This window comes from Mesoplodon mirus, assembly GCF_964341445.2.
Source record: "Mesoplodon mirus genome assembly, chromosome: 13".
NCBI lineage: Eukaryota > Metazoa > Chordata > Mammalia > Artiodactyla > Ziphiidae > Mesoplodon > Mesoplodon mirus.
In genome coordinates, this window is record NC_138989.1 from 35715449 (window position 1) to 35738547 (window position 23099).

At 36.4% G+C, this 23099-nt stretch overlaps 1 protein-coding gene across 1 annotated transcript in view; it reads right to left on the reverse strand.

The window, feature by feature from the left end:
* SMCHD1 (structural maintenance of chromosomes flexible hinge domain containing 1) overlaps positions 1 to 23099 on the reverse strand; it is a 126174-nt gene that overhangs the window by 91347 nt on the left and 11728 nt on the right. The window contains exons 4-7 of the mRNA XM_082640411.1: positions 19607 to 19689; positions 18815 to 18945; positions 3486 to 3600; positions 3245 to 3364 (exon numbers count right to left, since the gene is read on the reverse strand). Coding sequence (XP_082496537.1) covers positions 3245 to 3364; positions 3486 to 3600; positions 18815 to 18945; positions 19607 to 19689 — 449 coding nt within the window. The remainder of the gene's footprint in view (positions 1 to 3244; positions 3365 to 3485; positions 3601 to 18814; positions 18946 to 19606; positions 19690 to 23099) is intronic.

Genomic DNA, 23099 nt, shown 5'->3' on the forward strand with positions numbered 1-23099 from the left:
CTATTACGTCTAGGAAACTGGTTTTCTTTTTTTAGTAAGTGTGCATTATTACTTCCTCAAAAAAAATAAAAACCAATGCTCCAATACGATTCCAATGCATCCCTACACACTAAATTACTAATATTATAGCTACAATACATAATACATAAGTAACATTTTATACAGTTTGAGAGTTAGTAGATTAGCTTGGGTTTACTGATGATGCAGGTTCATTATCCAAATATTTGGATAGCACCTTCTAAGCCCTATGACTCAACTTGGGCATGAGGAAAATAGGGTTCAAGATAAAAGAAAGAGAGCATCCTTCCTCGCTACAAATTCCATCTAATAGATGAGAAACAAATGATTATAAAACAATGTGCCATTAGAAAGCTATAAGCCAAGAACTACAGAGTTAAAAAAATAAAAATGGGGTGACATTCATCCAGCAGATGACTTAATAAAAACATCCCAGACCAATGAGAACATGAAGGATTTGAGACTATAAGGGATACAAGGTAGTTTAGAATATATGTTAAACATATGATGAAGGACGCAGCTGGAAAGGCTGAATCAAGCAGTGGAAATGAGTGGAAGAGAGGATAAATGAAAGGAACTATTTTAAAAGAAATAAATGTGGTGAATGATTAACAACAAGGATTACAATTACTACTATACTGTTAATAGATGGAGGAAAGGGGAAGAAAATAAGAAACGCTTATAGATATTTGATTTCAGATGTACCAAAAGGGAGTTATTTACAGAACCCATGGAGAGGGACATCTAACTGAAACTGGAAATGCGTATGCTAGATAGCATCAATTGGTATTCAGCTGCCATTTGTACCACCTTATGTTGTCCCCTCCCGGGCTGCAGAGGATGGAAAGAAATCCAAAAACGTCTATTTCTCAGACTCTTAAATTTTTGCTTGTGGATGCAAATTAGGTTTCCTCAATTAGATGTACTAGCCAAAGATTTAGAAGGGAAAAGTGAGGCAAAGGCCATCTCCTGAGGTTTCTTAAAAGTTTTCTGTTACCATGCAAGGTACTGAAAGACCAGTATCCAGGTTCCAGCTTAAGCATCAGCACTGATACAGCACTAGTAATGGCCAGAAATTCTGTGTCCACTGTTGGAGCAATTGTGGCAGCAAGACTTTTCCAACTCCTGGATCAGAGGTAAGGTACTGTGTTTCTGAATTCCAGATCCAGCTGTGGTCCCCCAGCTACCCGACTACAGCAGATGTTGCAGCATCCCTAGAAGGTCAGTTTGGAATATCCTGGCATCATTCTACAAGACTCAGCCTAAAGATCATTCCTTCGGCTCTTCCAATAATCATCTAAGCATCTAATTCCCTTTATGAAATCCTTTTCTGTTTAAAACGGCCAGAATGGTTTCTTCCCTTTAAGGAGTCCAGCCTGATTCAATGTTTCAATCTTAAGAAGAAAGTCTTGACAAGAAATACATATTTGAGAACTGTTGGTATTAAGTGGTATATATAAGAATGAATATATATCTATGGGGGGGGGCGTGTGCGTGCTAGCCCCCACAGATCAAGAACTATCAACCCTACGCACACCGTAGTAACTGATAACAGCTTAGGAATAGAGGAAGAGCCCCCAAAAAGTAGGCTGGAAAGGACAGGTGAGAAAAAGAAAAGGACTAGGGACCTACTGGTACCCATGAAATGTTTGCTGGGATGAACTAAGCACAAAACACAGGAAAAGCTGGAAGAAATGATGACCCAAGAGACCTCAGTACTATCTAAGCTTTATCATATCTATACAGTTCTGAAAAAAAATCACTTAAATTCTCTATTTCTATTTTTCACCAGTTTTAACGCGGCAAATAATATTTCCACCAATATACTTTATAAGGCTTTGTGATTTTAAGATAACACAGAAAAGATAAGACAGAATACTGTTACATAAACAATATATTAAGGTATGTAAATTGTTAAATAAATGCAATAAATTTAAAGAGGAAAAGGTGGAATAAGCAAAATGAAGAAGTTTCTCGGACAGAGTATAATGTTCAGTTATAAAGAAAGTAAAAGTAGCTAATAAACATGAAAAAAATTCAGCCCACTACTGTGAAAGAAAAGGTATTATTTTCACTTATCAAACCACTAACATTCTGCTATCATTCTTCCCTCCCTGCTTTGTTCTTTTGAAAAATAAGGAAATGATCCAACAGGCATTTCCAATATACCTTTGTTGGGAGTGTATTTGATTTGGGTTCAACCTTTCAGAAAAGCAACTTTGTAATATACACCATAAATATTTCTAAGTTCAAATTCCTTATAACGGTTATAAAAATTCTAACAATTTATATGAAGAAAAAACTGCAATTCAGGCAAAATGTTATGCAAAGATACTAATGGCAGTGTCTTTACATTTATAATAAAATCCTTCAAGTAAGCTAAATGCTTAACAGAATAGTCAAATTACTGTACATTTAGCCAAAGATACTATGAAGCTATTAAAAGTGTGTTGTGTACCAAAATACTTTCTAAAATGAAGAAATACTCAAAATATTAATAAATCAGAGCTCAAAGCATAAGTATATGATAAAGTTTAAACTAGAAGAAAGTTCAACTAAATATGTCATAAGTACTTTTTTCTGGCATTTGAGACTATTTTTATTTTCTTTATAAAATTTTTTACAATTTGCTTTATAAGCAGCAAAGAATTTTTTAAATCTTACTTTTAAAAAAGGTTTTAAAAAATTTAAAAATTCTAAAATATTTCAAACAGAGAAAAGTTGAATGAGTAATACAACAAATACCATGTGCTCACCACCAAGATTCAAATTTGTGAACACTCTTATTAAAATGAGCATTTGAATGCAAATTTATAACAGAAATAAGTTTCTCATTTACTTATTTCTCTGGAGCTCAGATTTCTTAAAAGTCTATTACCCTATCACTGTTTTCTACTCTGCTTCTATGATTATTATACAACAAATATTTAAAAACTCCAACTCAGTTCAAGGAAAAAAGTTTACAATCTTATGAACAATTTCCAGAAAGCTTACTTGGCTTTATGAGAAAATCTGTTTTCTGAAGACCTCAACCTGAGAAAGCACATAAATGATCACTTTTTCTATTCACATAATTAAAAGAAAAAAATGAAAATTTAATTTGAAAATTCCATATCTTCAAGTTTTTAAAATGACATTAGTATCTTAGAAAATGAAAAAAAAGTTCTTGTCCTATCATCCATCCAAAGTAATGAATCCACAATTACTGAGTTAAAATGTATTGTACCTTTCTGTTTCTAATATATCCGCTATATATTGCCTCTTTATTTTTCTCCTTCTTCTCAAAATCTTCTTTAGAAAGTACAAGTTCATGAACATCCTGGGAATCTGCAGGTTTGCTTATCATCTGTTAAATATTAAAAAGAGTACTTTATAAATTCCCACAATTTAAACTGGATAACACATTTAGAAAGTCAACCTCAAAATATTTTGATCAACTTTCACTTTTAAGAAATATTTTTACTTACTCTGGCTGATTGTCCAACAAAGAAAACAGCCTGCTTGCCCCCAACACCAAAATAGGAAATATCACTATTTAAACTGCGTGGCACTGGTAGTGGTCGAACATATCCTGAATGATCACTAAAATAAAACATTACATTAATGCAATGATGTTAAACAAACTACTCAGGTGCTAAAGGAAATTGTTATAGTAGTTTTATTAAGTGTTAATAAAATGATCCCCGAGCCAGATAACACCCCTATTCAAATGTAAAAGAATTAGAGCCAAAAGCCAAAACATCATCTAGTCCAATGGCTCTCAAAGTTTATTACCCAGACCAGCTGCATCAGCAACACCTGGAAATGCTAAGAAATGCAAATTCTTGGGCCCACCCTGATAAATCAGAAAATCTCAAATATCTGTATAACTCTACAATCTTCCCTTCAAAATTGTTTACTCCTTCAAAACTCATGAAAATATTGCCTCAATACTAATGGGAATTACAGCAAAGAGATTCTTATTTCCATGTATCATGACAAACAAAGAGCTCTGATTGAACCTCCTACTGCAACATAACAACACTCTGGAGAGTAGGCATCCCTGGTCTCTCGAAATATAGGCAAGATCGCTAGGGACACCATTTCCCAGTATCAGAAATAAACAGAATTGGGGATGAGGCTGGAACCACTATTACACCAAATGAAAAGGTTAGAGAGCAGATGCGGCATGGCTGGAAAGATTTAGAGAACACAGAGATACGTTCAAAAACACTTACCCATAAGAAACAAAGAAGAAAAGGAATGAAAAACATCAAGGTGGGACTAAAAACATGAACGACTGAAGGATAATATCTACACAAGTTCAAATGTACTTGGAGAAAGAGAGGAGAGAATAGATAAAAGCTGCAAATATTCTCAAACCACTAAAAGGCATAGATCCACAGATTCAGACTAAAAGAGCCCAAACAGGATACATAAAAAGAAATCTGCATCACAGTGAACACTGAAAACAAAACAGAAGAACTAATAAACAGACTGAGAGAGAAATGGCTTTGCAGGCTTTGACAGCAACAGTATAAGACAGTGGAATATTATCTCCAAAGGGCCAAGAGAAAAGGTCAATGTAGAACTGCGAACTAGGGCTAAATTAAGAATTTACAGACAAAATCCAAGGGAATTTACCATTAAGAGATTTGCTCTAAAGGAATGTTCCTACAAGCACAATCTGACATACAAGGTTATCATAATATGCTAAGTACAAAGGTAATTTTTTAAATATGTGTTAAAAAATTTTAACGTGGTGTTAGAAAAAATGGTGAATATAATTTGTGGGATTTCCGAAGTCAGACTTGAAATACTAGACAACAAAAGTATAACTTTGGGAAGGAAGTGATCAGAGATAAAGTGTTCCAAATTTTTTAATATGGGCGAAGGGAGGTGTTTTTTTTAAATTTTGAAGTCTGATGTTAATATGCATTTTTAAATTTCAAAGACAACCAGGAAAACAAACAGATAAATTCTGAAATATTAAAAGAGAAAAAAAGGTAGAACAGCATTTTCAAAAGCAACAACAAAAAGATGCAATGAATTTAAAAACAGAGAAAACAAAACAGAGGAATAATGGGATAAATAAAAATATTTTAATTGGTATAAAAAGTTCTCACCCATATATCAATAATCAAAATAAAGACAACAATGACCAGGTAAAACACTGTAATACCAGACCTACAAAACAAAGCACACAAAAAATAGCCCCCTGACAACATACAAAGCAACCGCCATACACAAACCCATCTCCACACAACAAAGACACAAACATGCCCCCATGCAAAAAAGCATGCATATACACAAACACCCCACACAATACACAAACCACACAACATGCATGCACATTTACAGTGCTCCCCCAACACAAACACACAATGTATACAACACCAACTACAAAAAGAACATCTTAAAAGAGTCAGAGAAAACAGACACCATACATTCTGAGAAACAAAGATAAGAATGACAATGGATTTTTCATTGTAAACTGTGCAAGTCAGTAGAAATGGAGTAGCATTTTTAATATACTGAAATGTTTAACAAAGTCCACCTAAAATTCTATGCTCAACAAAAATGTTTAAAGGGGGAAGGAGAGTAAGGAATAGATCCAAACTTTATCAGACATACAAAAGCTGAAAAAATTCACTGAGAGCAAACATGAATTATAAAAACTGTTAAAAGACCTTTAGGAATGAAAATGATACTATGGATTTAAACAAAGGAATGAAGACCACCAGAAATGGTAAATATGTGGGTAAACATAAACTGACTCAGGGACTCAAACTAATACTTATATATGAATGTTCATAGCAGTATTATTCACAATATACAAAAAAGGCAGAAACAAGACAACCATCCATTAACCTATGAATGGAAAAATGTAGTATAGCTGCATAATTCAGCCATAAAAAGGGGTGAAGTTCTGATAAAATCTACAACATGGATGAACCCTGAAAACATTATGGTAAGTGAAATAAACCAGAAACAAAATAACAAATATTGTATGATTCCTCTTAAATGAAGTACCTAGAATAGGCAAATGCATTGAAACAGAAAGTAGAACTGTGGTTACCAGCAGCTGGAGGTGCGGAGAATACAGAGTTATCTTTTAATGGTTACGAAGTTTCAGTTTGGGAAAGATAAAAATCTTTGAAAATACATAATGGTAATGGTTGTAAAACACTGGGAATATAATTAATGCCACCAAATTATACACTTTAATTTAATGTTATACTTTTTTTTAAACCACATTTTTAAGAAAACAACCGTTAAAAAGAGAAACTCATAGAAACAGACAGTAGAAAAGTGGTTGACAGGGAATGGGGAGTGTGGGAAATAGGTAGAGGTTGGTAAAAGGGTACAAAATTTCATCAATAAGATGAATAAGGTCCGAGGAGCTAATGTATAACATCATTAAGTACAGTCAATAACACTACTGTGTAACTGAAATCTGCTAAGAGAGTAGAACTGTGATAAATTAAAGATGTATACTATGAACCACAGTTGCCAGTAAAACAACAGAACAGAGTAGCAGCTAATAAGTCAATGAAGGAAACAGTGGAAGCGCGCACACACACACACTCTATTTGAAGTAAGGCGGAAAAAAGGGAAATGTGGGGAAAAAGGGAAAAATAAACAAGTAACAAAGATGGTAACCAAGCATACTGATAATCACATTACATGTAATTGGTCTAAACATTCCAATTAAAAGGCAGAGATCATCAATTTTAATACATAACCAAATGCTGCCTAAAAGAAACACTCTTTAAATATAACGAGACAGTGTGTTAAAAGGTTGGAAAACGAGTTACCAGTTCAATACTTATGAAAACAAAGCTGGAGGAGATATATTAATATCGGACCAAGTTAATATAAGAATATTACCTGGGAATAAAGAACAATGAAACAAATATGCACATAAATAAAATAGACTACCTTTCTCTGCTTGAGTTTTTAAAATTATGTTAGACTGTTGAAATAAAAATAACACGGTCTGATATGGTTCTCAATATATGTAGAGGTAACACTTAAAACTAAATTATAAATGGGAGAGAGTTAAAATACCTAAATAATTTGGTGAGATTTCTGTAATTCACTTTAATTGGCAAAATGTCCATACTAAGAGACTGTAATACAGTATTCCCTGGAGCAGCCATTAATAAATAAATAAATAAATAAAAGATATACTCAAAAACCACTATAAAGAAAACAGTGTAGTAAAATATGTTCAAGTAAACCACAAAAAGGCCAGAAAAGACAAATGCAAAACAAAGGGAACAAATAGAAAAGTTAAAACAGGACATATGAGTCCTAATGTACCAATAATTAAAAATAAGTAAATGTAATAGTACAAATACACTAAATAAAACTGACAGAGTGAATTAAAAACTGACCAAACCAGGGACTTCACTGGTGGTCCAGTGTTTAAGAATCCACCTTCCAATGCAGGGGACGTGGGTTCGATCTCTGGTCAGGGAACTAGGATCCCACGCACCGCAGGGCAACTAAGCCTGCAAGCCGCAACTACTGAGCCCATGCAGTCTGGAGCCTGCGCGCCACAACTACAGAGCCCATGAGCTCTGGAGCGTGCATGCCACAGCTAGAGAGAAACCCATGCACCACAACTACTGAGCCTGCGTGCCACAACGAAGATCCCGTGTGCCACAACTAAAACCTGACACAGCCAAAAAAAAAAATAAATAAATAAATATTCTAAAGACTATAGTCAAAAAAAATTTTTTTAATAAATTTAAAAAAATTTTTAAATAAAAAATGACACAACCATATGCTGTCTACAAGAAACTCATTTTAAATATAATGATATAGGTATTTTAAAAGAAAATGGATAAGAAAAGATATACCATACAAACATAAACAAAAAGAAAGCTGGAGTGGCTACAGCATCAAATAAAATACACTTCAGAGCAAGAAATTATCAGGGACAGAAGCATTATGGGAACTTCCCTGGTGGTGCAGTGGTTAAGAATCCGCCTGCCAATGCAGGGCACACAGGTTTGAGCCCTGGTCTGGGAAGATCCCACGTGCTACGGAGCAACTAAGCCTGTGAGCCACAACTACTGAGCCTGCTTGCTGCAACTACTGAAGCCCACGCGCCTAGAGCCTGTGTTCCGCAACAAGAGAAGCCACCGCAATGAGAAGCCCACGCACCACAATGAGAACCCCACGCACCGCAACTAGAGAAAGCCCATGCGCAGCAACAAAGACCCAACGGAGACAAAAATTAATTAATTAATTAAAAAATTTTAAAAAAGGCATTATGATGAAAGGGTCAGCTCACTGAAAAGTCCTAACAATCTCAATTATGCATACAAAAAATAACACTAGTTAAAAATACACAGAGCAAAAATTCAGAGAACTGAAAAGTTCAGCAAACGTGCAAATAAGTGGAGCTCTTCAATACTCCTCTCTTCGTTACTGCTACACAGAAAATCAGCAAGGATAAGAAAGAACTGAAAAATGTTATCAACAGATGGAATCTAATTGAGATTTACAGAACACTCCTCCCAGCAACAGCAAAATACACATTCTTTTCAAGGACACAGAAAATTCACCAAAATACAGATCATATCCTAGGTCATAAAACAAATCTCAACAAATTTAAAAGAACTGAAACCATATAGAGTATGTTCTCTGAATATAATAAAGTCAAACTAGAAATCAACATAAAGACAAAAAAATCTATTGGAAACATTTGGAAATTGAACAATACATTCCAAAAAAGATCCATGGATCAAAAAGCAAATTGCAAGGGAAATAAAAGTTACACTGAACTGAATGAAAGTGAAATTACAGCATATTAAAACTTGTGGGATACAGCAAAAGTAGTCTTGAGAAGAAAATTTATAACACAAAATATTCATCTTAGAAAAGAAGTAAAAAAAAAAATCTGTAAGATTCCACATCAAGATACTACAAAAAGAGTAAATAAACCCAAAGTAAGAAGGGCATAAATAATAAAGAGCAGATATCAAAGAATTTGAAAACAGGAAAACAGAAAATTTATCAAAGCAAGCACTGGTTCTTTACAAACACTACCAACAACTATATGCCAATAAAATTGAAAATTTAATGAAATGGACTAATTCCTACTAAAATATAACTTACCAAAGCTAAATCAGTTAGAAATAGAAAGCCAAAAGCAATAGTTAAAAATTCCTCCTGCAGGGCTTCCCTGGTGGTGCAGTGGTTGAGAGTCCGCCTGCCGATGCAGGGGACACGGGTTCGTGCCCTGGTCTGGGAAGATCCCACGTGCCGCGGAGCGGCTGGGCCCGTGAGCCATGGCCACTGAGCCTGCGCGTCGGGAGCCTGTGCTCCGCAATGGGAGAGGCCACAACAGTGAGAGGCCCGAGTACCGCAAAAGAAAAAAAAAAAAAAAAAAATTCCTCCTGCAAAAAACATACCACACCCAAATGGTTTCCCAAGAGAGTTTTATCAAACTTTCATAAGTGATTAAGGTATAAATTAATACAATCACTCTGGAAAATAATTCACCATTACCTTGTAAGTTGGAACATTCATTTTTATATCCTACAAATTCCCTCCTAGGCATATACCAGAAACTTACGTAGATTTGGACCAGTAAACATATATAACAGAATGCTACACACATATCCCATATATAAGATAGTACTCCTAACAACTGCTAAAACTTGGGGGAGAAAGCCAAATGCCCACTGACTGGAGACTGGATAAATACAGTGGGATTACTTTTTGGTATATACTAAAGATAACATGGTTATGAAAATGAATGTACTACAGACCCACACAAATATGCAATCTTAGTAACCTAATATTAAATGAAAATGCAAGTCCCTTGTAGATCAACATATAGTATGATTACACTTTTTCATATTATCAAAAACAAGCAAAATTAGATATATACGTTTAAAAAAAGGAAATAGCTAACACATATATATGGCATCTAAAAAAAAAAAAGGTTCTGAAGAACCTAGGGGCAGGACAGGAATAAAGACACAGACGTAGAGAATGGACTTGAGGACATAGGGAGCGGGAAGGGTGAGCTGGGTCGAAGTGAGAGAGTGGCATGGACATATATACACTACCAAATGTAAAACAGATAGCTAGTGGGAAGCAGCCACATAGCACAGGGATATCAGCTCGGTGCTTTGTGACCACTTAGAGGGGTGGGATAGGGAGGGTGGGAGGGAGACGCAAGAGGGAGGGGATATGGGGATATATGTATACGTACAGCTGATTCACTTTGTTATACAGCAGAAACTAACATACAATGTAAAGCAATTATACTCTAATAAAGATGTTTAAAAGAAAAAAGTAAACAAAAATAATTCAAGATACTTGTTAACTTTGGTGGCGGGGATGAGGAGGACACAGATGTAAGTTACAGTATATTCTACTTACTGGATTGGGTGGCAAATTCTGGTTATTCAGCTTGTTAAACTTTTCAATAAATAAACTTTAAAAGGGCATGTCCTGCATTGATACATTGTCATAAACCAAGAATTAATTAAATTCTATGAACAAAATGTCTATTAAGAAAAATAAAGAGTAAATAGGTTCTAAGACTTTAATTACTATGACAATACTTCTAGGAAATATGCTGAAAATACCCTCCCCTAAATATTCTCCTTAAAACACATATGGGGAAGTATATTAAAAGTTTGGGAGGGCAGAACTCAGAGATAAAACAATATATACATACTTAATCTGATTCAAAACTAAGGAATTCTGTTCACTGATTAGGAATGGACACACTTAACGACCAGGCAGTAAGTTTCCTTTTTCAAACTTTTCCCTAAGTTTCCTTTTCCATTCATGAAAGCCTAACCTAAGCAAAAACCCTAATACAGCAAATAAGGCTAAAAATACTAATTTCCAGTAGGTTTTAGATTTGTGTAAATGAGTCCAGAAAATTCCTATATCCACACTCACGGGCTATATAGATCTCCCTTCATGAAGATAAATATAATCTAAGATCTTAAGAAACAATTTTGCATCACAGAAGGAATCCTCTGGAGAATTTAGAAAGTTGCCTCCCTCAAAATAAGTTTCTATCACAGTCTAAAAAAGTTTCAGAAACTATCTCATTCTTATTCTTCATACAATATGAGGACACTATATCTTTGTGAAACAATAGTATTTACTAGAAAAGAGAAGCAAAATCTGCATGAAAATGTATGATAAAAGGTGTAGAAGGTAAGAAAAAGGAATAGGAGAGACGATCAAATTAGTAAAAAGAAACAATGTAAGTGACTGCCAGGAAATATGGTAGAGAGACTATGTATATATATTTAGATCACACTATCTCCAATCTATCACAGGGAAAAAAAATCAGCCACAATGAAGAAAGTGACAAATGGCCATAGGTAACTAACTGAGCTTCTGGAATACACGTGTCTCATCATCTCGATACAGATGTGTCTCATCTGTGAGACACAATGGAAATAACCAAATTAAAGTAGGATGCCTAAATCTACATTCTCTAAATTCAAGTAAGTACAAATATCTACTTGAAAGTTCATCTTAATTACAGAAAAATACTAAAGACATTTGAGCTTTTTCTTTAGGAAAATTAGGGAAAATCTTGTTGGGAGTCCATTTCTACAACCTAAAAGTGGCATGGGAAATGGGCCATGTGGCATGCTATTTTTATCTTCCCAAAAACAGCTGACTGAGTTGAGAGCATTTTAATTGCTGAGCAAGTTTAAAGTGCAGAAAGTAGCACTGATCCAACACACATCTGAATTATGGCCACCCAGCTGGCCTAACTGATGTCACCCTTCTTTCTTCCACAAAATAATTAAATGAACACATAGTATTACAACAAAGTTCTAGGTATCTAATTTAACTTATGATTGTAACAGTGCCTCAGTCATGAGCAAATTTCCTAGGTCCAGGTAATGTTCTTTATCTTAGGGGTTTGGATTAGACCAGTGTATGCACTTGTCAAAAATCAGTTAATTGAGTGATCACTTCCAGAATGGCAAAGTAAGAACCTATGAAAATCCACTCGTTGATAAACACAAAAACAACACCCCAAAAAATTGTCAAAATCAACTTTTTCAGAACTGCAAAAATTAACTTAAGTCTTGCAACAATCCAAGGAGTGTTTACTTAAGACACATTGATGAGTTTTGGTAAAAACTGCAAGCTCTGTTACGTTTTAACATACCCTCTCCCATTCCCCTCTCACCAGCTCCACAGAAGCCTTGAAAACCAACAGCCCTGCAATCATGTTGAAAACTAACAGCTTAGGAGTCACTGGGATGTGTTTGGAGTTCCCCAAAAGCTCCTTCCCCGTAGAATTGCCATTATTGGATCTGACAGTTCCATAGAAACTTCCATTTGCAGGGTTTGTCTTTATTTGACCTAACTCAGAACTTGCTCACTGTGAAAAGCATTTTCCTTGGGTCATTTGTCAAAAACAATCAGTGGCAGATGTTTACCATCAAAGCTGACTAAGGTAATGAAAACAGTGGGAGAAAACAAGAATCTGGGCAAAAACTTAGAAAAAAAAGCTGGGGAATGAGAGGTCCATAGTGATTTTTAAAAGCTCCAACACAGTCATGAGTATCAAAGTCACACTCATGTGCAGGATTGTATACATACTCAAGAAAGAACTGAGAAGGCTCTAATCTCTTATTTCTGGTTGACTTTGAGGTTTGGTGCAACCAAGAGTTAAAGGCTAAGGCAGAGCTGTAAACTTCCTGCTGGAACAATAAAAACAGCCCAGTGGGGCTTCCCTGGTGGTGCAGTGGTTGACAGTCTGCCTGCTGATGCAGGGGACATGGGTTCGTGCCCCGGTCCGGGAAGATCCCACATGCCGTGGAGCGGCTGGGCCCGTGAGTCATGGCCGCTGAGCCTGCACGTCTGGAGCCTGTACTCTGCAACGGGAGAGGCCATAACAGTGAGAGGCCCGCGTACCCCCCCCCCAAAAAAAACAGCTCAGTATGCACACAGAACCCCTTGGCAAAAGCTGTAAGACTTAGTGGTTCCAGACATTCAAGGAAATGTCTGATCACTAGTTGACCACAAAATTAACTGAGCAGAGACTTAAGGGGCAACACAAGATGAAGAATACAGGTTTTACAGAATTAGTTTAGGGAAGTCACTACACAAACAACAAAAAGACAAAAGCAACAGTAAACCCTGGGGAGAGAGATAAATCTGATTTCCAGATTTGCCACACTATATAATTTAAAATGTCCTATTCTAGGGACTTCCCTGGTGGTCCAGTTAAGATTCTGTGCTTCCAATGCAAGGGGCACAGGTTTGATCCCACATGCCAGGCGTGGACAAAAAATAAATAAATAAAATAAAATGTCCTGTTCTAAACAAAAAAACTATGTGCCACACCAAGAAATATTAAAGTCTGGCCTACACACAGGGAAAATAGCACTCAGCAGAAACTGTCCCAGAGAAAGCCCAGGGATTAAGTAGACTTACCAGACAAAGATTTAAGTCAGTTTTTCTATAACGAATGCTGAAGAGGGTGTGGAGGAAAGGGAACCCTGCTATACTGTTGGTAGGAACGTAAGTTGGTGCAGCCACTATGGAAAACAGTACGGAGGTTCCTCAAAAAACTAAAATTAGAGTTGCCATATGATCTAGCCATCCTACTCCTGGACATATATGTGGATAAAAATATAATTCAAAAAGATACATGCACCCCTATATTCACAGCAGCACTACTCACAATAGCCAAGATGTGGAAACAACCTAAATGTCCATCAACAGATGAACAGATGATGAAGATGTATACACACACACACACACGCGCGCGCGCAATGGAATACCACTCAGCCATAAAAAGGAATGAAATAATGCCATTTGCAGAAACATGGATGGAACTAGAGATTATCATACTAATTGAAGTCAGAAAGAGACAATTACCATATGATATCACTTATATGTGGAATCTAAAATATGACACAAATGAACTCATCAACAAAACAGAAGCAGACTCACAGACATAGAGAACAGACTTGTGACTGCCAAGGGTGGGGGTGGGAGAGGGATGGAGTGAGAGTTTGGGGTTAGCAGGTGCAAACTAGTATATATAGGACAGATAAACAACAAAGTCTTACAGTATAGCACAGGGAGCTATATTCAATATTCTGTGATAAACCATAATGGAAAAGAATTTTTTAAAAAAGGAATGTTATATATATGTATAACTGAATCACTTTGCTATGCAGCAGAAATTAACACATTATAAATCAATATTTCAATTTAAAATTTTTTAAATAAATCAGCTATTTTAAATACATTCAGTGAACTAACAGAAATTATGTCTAATGAAGTAAAGGAAAGTATGAGAACAGTATTTTACCAAACAGAGAATATCAGTAGAAACAGAAACTACAAAGAACCAAACAAATTCTGGAATTGAAAAAAAAAAACAACTGAAATGAAAAATTCAGTTAGGTGGCTCATGAGCAGATATGAATTGGCAGAAGAAATAACCAGTGAACTTTAAGGCAGGTTGATTGAGATTATTCAGTCTGAGAAACAAACTGAAGAAAAAAACTCCATCAATGGAGGGGATAAGATGAGCCACAGAAGGACAGGAGAGGAAGAATATTTGAATAATGGCCAAAAACTTCCCAAATTTGATGAAAACATTAACCTAGACATCCAAGAAGCTCAACAAACACCAAATAGTATGAACTCAAAAACTAGTCATGCCACAAACCATTAAAAGCCAGAGAAAAAAGAGAATCTTGAAAGCAGAAAGAGAGAAGTGACTAGTCACATACAAGAGATACTCAAGATTAACAGGTGATTCCTCATCAGAAACTATGGAGTCAGAAAACAGTAGACTAATGTATTCAAAGTGCTGATAGAAAAAGACTGTCAACCAAGAATTCTTCATTCAGCACAAGTAGCTTTCAAAAGTAAAGGAAAGAGATTAAGACATTCACAGATGAACAAGACCTGAGGGAATCTGTCATCAGCAGATCTGCCGCAAAGTAGCTACTGAAGAAGAGTCCCTTGGACTAAACTGAAGAGACACTAGAAAGTAACTTGAATACAAGAAAAAATAAAGAGTAAAGCAGAGATAACTACATAAATAGAAAAAGACAGTATAAGTGTATTTTTTATAACTCTTCTCCTGATTTAAAAGACAGGTGTATAAAGCACTAACGATAAAACTGTGTTGACAGGGTTATAATGTATAATGATGTCCTTTATATGAAAATAATAATACAAAGGAGCGGGAGGGGAATGGAGCTATATAGGAGCAAAGTTTGTATTACTATTATTATTATTAATTTTTTTTTGCAGTACGTGGGCCCCTCACTGTTGTGGCCTCTCCCGTTGTGGAGCACAGGCTCCGGACGCGCAGACTCAGCGGCCATGGCTCACAAGCCATGTGGGATCTTCCTGGACCAGGGCACGAACCCGTGTCCCCTGCGTTGGCAGGTGGACTCTCAACCACTGCGCCACCAGGGAAGCCCTGTGTGTATTATTGACATTAAATTGGTGTTAATCCAAAGTGGACTGTTATATATTAAAATGTTAATTGTAATCCCTAAATAAACAACTGAAGAAGTAGATTAACAACTATTCAAAGTATATTAGTGATTGCAACGAGAGACAAGATTGACTACAAGTGGTTACAGGGTTTCTTCTAGAGTGATGAAAATGTTCTGGAATTACTGGTGATGGCTGCACAACTTTGTGACTATATGAATTACATTACCATAAAAAAAATTTAATGAAGATATACTTAAGACAGATGTGAGCATTTCAATGTAAATTTTACCTCAAAAAACCCCCCTGAATTCTACATAATGATACCGATACTTAAAGCAGCAGGACAAAGTTTACTGACATCTGTAATTTATTTTGAACTGAATCAAAAAATGAGATGACCCGAAGGTTAGTCGGATAAAAAGATACGTGGTAATGCAACTGTCAGTGGTAGAAACTTAGTATGAGTATCTTGGGTGCTAACTGTAGAATTTCAACTTTTCTGTATATTTGAAAATATTCATAAAATTTTGAGGAAAAGAATAGTGTTCAGTAAACATTCAGATCCAGCTTGTGGACTGTTCTACAACTAGCCTGAACTCTACCAAAAAAAAAATGACAATTTCATGAAAGACACAAATGTGGGGAATTATAGAATAAAGGAGAAAAGAAAGACATGACAAAGGGGAAAAATCTGAATATGGACATTAGATATTTTGAATTACTGAGAAATGTCTTGGGTATAAAGGTATTATGGCTATTTATGAGAACATCGCTGTGAAGGAAATAGATGCTACAGTATTAAGCAGTGAAGTATCATAAAGGTTGCAACTTACCTTCAAATGATTTAGGGAGAGAAAGTGTGTGTGCACGCATGTGCACACCCACACATACATGAACAGACAGAAGATAACTAATGTGGCAAAATGTTAACATAAATCTAGGTGAAGGATATATGAGTGCTAATACTGCTCTTTCAACTTATTTGCTGGCTTTTTATTTGAAGTTTTTTCAACTTATTTGTTGGTTTATTTGAAATTTTCAAAATAAAAAAGTGGAGGGAAAGGTAGTACCAAGGTGGGTGAGAGTTATAAAGAATATTGCCAAGTTAGAACTCTCACCTCATCTCCCTCTACCCTCCCCTTCATATGCACTTAACCACACTGGTCTCCTTTCCCTCTTTCAAACGAAACAAGCTGATCACAGTTTCAGGGTCTTTGTATTTGCTGATGTTCCTTCTACTTGGAATACTCTTCGCCCAGATTTTCGCTTGGGTGTTTTTTTCTAATCATTCAAGCCTCAATTCAAATGTAACCTCAAAGAGGCTACCCTCTTTTCTAGTCACCTTACCTAAAGGAGATGGCCATCAGGCTCTAACATATTACTCAATATTTTCTTAACAATCAGTAACTGAAGTGCTTATACATTTTTTGGTTTACTTTTGGCTTTTCCTCTACTACAACATAAGCTACAGTCAAGATAGTCAGCTGTTTTGTATTTGTAGGCTGTCCTTCCTTTTCTTCCACAACCTGTCTCCTACGATACCTATCCTTATATCCAAGAAAAAACTAAATTGGAAGCAGTAAAACAACTGATAATTTTTTCTAAGGAGTAGAAGCTAGAGGAGTGAGGGGGGTACAACTGATGCTAACAGAAACTGGAGTGGGTTAAGGGGCTGATACTGGACTCAAAGACAGTATGAGTACATAACAGCTATAACAACAACTTACTGTTTACTGATACAACACCTATAAAAAGCTAGGACCAGAACATGCAACAGGTAGATTTCTACCAAAAATTAAAATTTCCCTAACATTTGAATTAAGTTTAAAAGTCTGGGTTGTGCTAAAATCTAGAGAAATCTTAATAAACTGTAGGCTCTACTTCTTTCTACTCTTCCACTTGATTTAACTAACATTTTTCTGACCTTTTTGCCCCAATCTTCCAGCTGTTCTCCTTTCATTTCTACCCAATATTTCTCTCTTATGCTAAATTCTATCTTTAGACCATGAAAGACGTGATCTTTGCCTTCTTTATGGCTATTTTATAAATCCTTGAAGTGGCACGTATTCAAGAAAATAGTGAAAAAGAATAGTTGCAGAAAAATCTGAAGCCACGAATGAGAAGTAATAACTAAAATGATAGCTTGTATTTATTGACTGCTTATCATTTGCCAGGCTCTAAGTATTTTACATGTACTAACTCACTTGGTTTTCACAAAACCTTATGAGGTATTATCCCCATTTTACAAACATGTAAACTGAGATAAAGAGAAGTAAACTACCTTGACCAGTGTCATACAACTAGTAAGGCTAGAATTCAAATGAGACCAAATGATTCCAGAGCCCTTGTTCTTCACTTATTGCTGCCTCTCACCATGGCATTGTAAGTCTTTACAATTCTGATGAAAATTCTGAGAGTGCTGAAATTTCAGAAGTGAGAAGGCAAAGGTGTTAACTATATTAATTTTACACATTATTGAGATTGGTCCTTAAATTTGGGTGACTTTCCTTGACACAGCAGAGAGAAAAACAGGACACGAACAAATACTAACCACTTAATAAGAATGCCAACTGATTCTTCCCAAATGTGTTTCCCGAAGAACACAATATAGCTGCCATAACTATTGTATTTAGAGCCATGAGGTTGGATGGAATCACCAAGTGAGGAATTAGGAGAAGATAAGGGACCAAGGACTAAGCCCTGAGGCACTGAAACATTAAGAAGATGGGGAGACTTCCCTGGTGGAGCGGTGGTTAAGAATCCGCCTGCCAATGCAGGGGACAAGGGTTCGAGCCCTGGTCCAGGAAGATCCCACATGCCACGGAGCAACTAAGCCTGTGTGCCCCAACTACTGACCCTGCGCTCTAGAGCTCACAAGCCAGAACTACTGAGTCCGTGTGCCCCAACTACTGAGCCCACGTGCCACAACTACTGAAGCCCACGCGCCTAGAGCCCATGCTCTGCAGCAAAGCCAAGCCACGACAATGAGAAGCCCACACACCTCAACAAAGAGTAGCTCCCGCTTGCCGCAACTAGAGAAAGCCTGCATGCAGCAACAAAGACCCAGTGCAGTCAAAAATAAATAAAACAAAACAAAACAAAAAAACCCTCCTATATTACCTCAGGAAATACAAAAAGAATCATTCAATGGAAGGGCACAATATGATTTATGCAGTTTTGACTATTTCTAAGTATTGGTCATAAAAACCTAAATAAATATGCTGATAACATCAAAACCACCAATGTATCATGTATAACTAAAGAAATATGAGTTCTTATCCTTATTAAAATACCCAGCTGCCCATAAAAAAAGTGAGTAAGGTTTTCTAACCTTTCAAAGTCACCTTGCCTTGTAAATTTTGACAACCTATACACGGCCCAGTTGTTAAGCTGTTTAGAGGTCATTCCTCTTCCATTATCTATCACTGCAACGGCAGGTTTTCCTTGTGTTTCATCAAAATGCTATGAAATAAAATAAGTTCAAAAAGATAGGAAAAGTCAAATCAATATTAAAAACATGAAAAGTTAATATAAAAAAAGTGATTCATTGGGCTCACTCATACATTGCTGGAGGAAGTATATATTAATACAACTTTCTGAAAGGCACTTCAGCGATATGAATCAAAGGCCTTAGAATTCTTCATGTCCTTTAACCCAGAAATTCCATTTCTCAGAATTTAGCTTGAGAAACTAATCAGAGATATGTACAAAAATCTATAAGGATACTCATCACGCCAGCACTGCTTACAATGGCAAAAATATAGGAAAAAAATCTAAAAGTTCAACAACAGTAGACTGATTACATAATTTATATTATAGTCAATAAACCAAACAGCAGCAGTGGTATATTATATTGCAGAATATTCATGATATGGCAGTGTTTACAATGTACTATTAAGGGAAAATAAAAGATCACAAATAACAAAATGTACACTATGATCACACATACATGTATACATATATGCATAGAAAAAGGGCATGTGAAAAAATTTTAATGACTGAAGAGACATCAGATAATTATTTCTACTTTTAGTTTATCTTTATTTCCTAATTTTTCTCCAATGAACCTGTAGTACTTCTATAAAAGGACACGTTAAATTGCTTTAGAGTATTGTTTCCTTACCAATTTGATCTGTATTCTTCTAACACCAGTGTTACGAGAAGTGGCAGACAACGAATTATCAATTAATTCTGCAAGAGCAAATGCTGGAAGAGAATGAGAAAAGGTTATTGCTTAAGTTTTCCCTCCTAAATACTTCATATAAAAGTTCAAAGTAGGGCTTCCCTGGTGGTGCAGTGGTTGAGAATCCGCCTGCCGATGCAGGGACACGGGTTTGTGCCCTGGTCCAGGAGGATCCCACATACCGTGGAGCGGCTAGGCCCGTGAGCCATGGCCGCTGAGCCTGCGCTCCGCAACTGGAAAGGCCGCAACAGTGAGAGGCCCGTGTCCCGCAAAAAAAAAAAAAAAAAAAAAAAAAAAAAAGTTCAAAGTAGAAGAAACTCTGAAGTACCTTAAGCCATCACTTTTATTTTCCAAAGAGCTAGAATTAAAGTATTACCCTGATCCTAATGACACAAACATAATGAAGGCAACACCAATCACCACCAGCATAAAAAAGCAGTCACCAACCAGTACTTGCATGGCACTACACAGCATGAGTCAGCCAGCCATGATTCCTGGCTTCAAGGAGTTTATAATCTAAAGACAGACATACACACATAAGAGACAAACAGAAGACCATAACCATAAAATCAAATAGTAGTCTGTGGTACGTAATTACATCACGCACAAGTCAAACGTAAGCACATTTTGACATATGAGTACAACTATAAAGCAACTATAAAAGTGTCTAGGGGCTTCCCTGGTGGCGCAGTGGTTGAGAATCTGCCTGCTAATGCAGGGGACACGGGTTCGAGCCCTGGTCTGGGAAGATCCCACATGCCGTGGAGCAGCTGGGCCCGTGAGCCACAACTACTGAGCCTGCACGTCTGGAGCCTGTGCTCTGCAACAAGAGAGGCTGCGATAGTGAGAGGCCCGCGCATTGCAATGAAGAGTGGCCCCCACTTGCCACAACTAGAGAAAGCCCTCGCACAGAAACGAAGACCCAACACAGCCCTAAATAAATAAATAAATAAATAAATAAATAAATAAATAAATAAATTTAAAACACTAAGCTTAACTGGAAATCTGATAACCCTGTTAAAAAAAAATAAAAAAAAAATAAAAGTGTCTATTGAGAGCTAATTTAAATACAGATATCTCACAACAGCAACTTGTGAAATGGCAGAATGTATCTGCTTAACTGACACAAAACTGCTCTTAATTTCTTACTACACAACCAGCCCGACCTTCAGTTTATCCCTGGCTCGGCATTGTTCCTAACATTCTCCTTTCTCCAGGGTCAGCACCCAAACTATTCCTCACTTTTATTCCCTTAATTAAAAGGGGGAACATACTAAATTAATGTCTCTTCCCTTGAAGCTTAACCCAACTTAAGCATCATTAACCCACAGAGTAGCACTCCAGCAAGCACTTCCACACTCTCAACACTCAGGGGATGTCTATGTTTATAAGCTAGTTAGAAAGAAGTTACCACAAATCTGATATGTATAAAGACCTGGCGAAGGGTATTAACTAGGAAATGGAGAAGTAGGGACACTGTAGGAAATGCGAGGAAAAAGAGTTAAGAGAAATCTCAAAGAAAGAAATGAGTAGAATTTAGTATATGATTAGATATAAAGGGAGAAAGAAAAAGAAATCCAAGGTGGTTTTGAGTACTTGCTCTAGAAGACTGAATAAATGGTCATATTTTCCATAAAATTTAGAAGGAGAAAAATTTAGAAGGGAGGCAAGAAAAATTCAGTTTTAGATGCGATGCCCTAGCACTATATCAAGCTCAGTGAGTAGAGGTGTTCCACAGAGCTGGAACAGACTATGCTTAATAGAGAGAGTAAAGACAGCCAGAGATAAATGCTTCATTGACACAGAATAGTTTAGGCTTGGGTAAGTTCATTTCAAGTATAAAAAGATCAACATGACTTAAAGAATTATCCACCATACAGTCAACAGTAACCAGAAGTAGCATCAAAGGCTACAGAAAACAGAGGCAGGGAAAGACCCAGGAATTTAATGTGAAGTCACAGAAATCAGAGCAGGAGTTTAAACAGTGATATTCTCTGCCTATTCATATAATGACAGTAGAAATGAAAACCCATATAACCAATCTGGAAGGTACTTAATCTATACCAAAAGTCTTAAAAATGAATGTATCTACTGACTCCCTGATCATACACTTAAAAACTTATCCCCAGAGAAAGAATTAAAGATTCATTCAATATGCAGATACTTAAACCCTTTCACCTAGATTCACATGTTGTTAACATTTTACCACATGGCTCCTATGCATTTTTTAATTTTTATTTTGTATTAAAGTATAGTTGATTTACAATGGTGTGTTAGTTTCAGGTGTATAGCAAAGTGATTCAGTTATACATATATATAAATATATATATTCTTTTCTTACATTCTCTTCCATTATAGGTTATTGTAAGATATTGAGTATAGTTCCCCTGTGCTATATAGTACGTCCTTGTTGATTATCTATTTTATATATAGTAGGGTGTGTATTTTAATCCCAAACTTCTAATTTACCCCCCACCAAATGCATTTTTGACTTAGAATATTTCCAACTTACATGGGTTTATCTGGTATAGAGGGATAGAGGAAACATAGTTTGCAATTTTAAATAGGGTGAACAAGATAAGTTTTGTTGAGAAGGTAATAGATAAACAAGACCTGAATGAGGTGAGGGACTGAGACAGGGGCTATCCAGGCAGAGGGCCCTAAGCTGAGAATAAAGCTGGCAGTGAAGAGGAATGAACAACAAGAAGAGTTGTGGAAACAAAGTCAGAGAGATACAAAGCACAGCTTCTAAGACCATGCATGTAACTGTAAAGACTTCGGCGTTTATCCTTAGTGAAACAATCTGACTTCTCAAACCTTACGTGTACAGGCATGAAAAGAGAGAGACGAGGCCACTGTATAATCTCGGTAATCTATGATGGTGCCTCAGACCTAGTGTTACCAACAGAAGTAAAGAGAAATGCTCATTTTAAGATAAACACTGAAGATAGTGCCAAAATGATTTTCTGAAAGATTGAATGAGACAAAGAAGAATCAATTGGATTTTTGGCTTAAGCAACTATAAAGAACCAAAATTAATTTGGATGGAAAACTATGTGTAGTATATTCCCATCTTAGATATCCTAGCAGAGATGCCACATGGGCAAGTGGACAGACAAAACTGGGATTCAGGAGGTAAGTCTGGCATTATTTTCAATATTTAACTAAAAATGACCATTTCTCACTACCTCCATTTGAGAGTCACTTCCATAACTATGGTATTTAGAGCCATGAGATTGGATGGAATTACCAATTGAGGAATTAGGAGAAGATAAGGGACCAAGGACTAATCCCTGAAGCACTGACACATTAAGAAGATGGGGGGACTTCCCTGGTGGCGCAGTGGTTAAGAATCTGCCTGCCAATGCAGGGGACATGGGTTCAAGCCCTGGTCTGGGAAGATCCTACATGCCGCAGAGCAACTAAGCCCGTG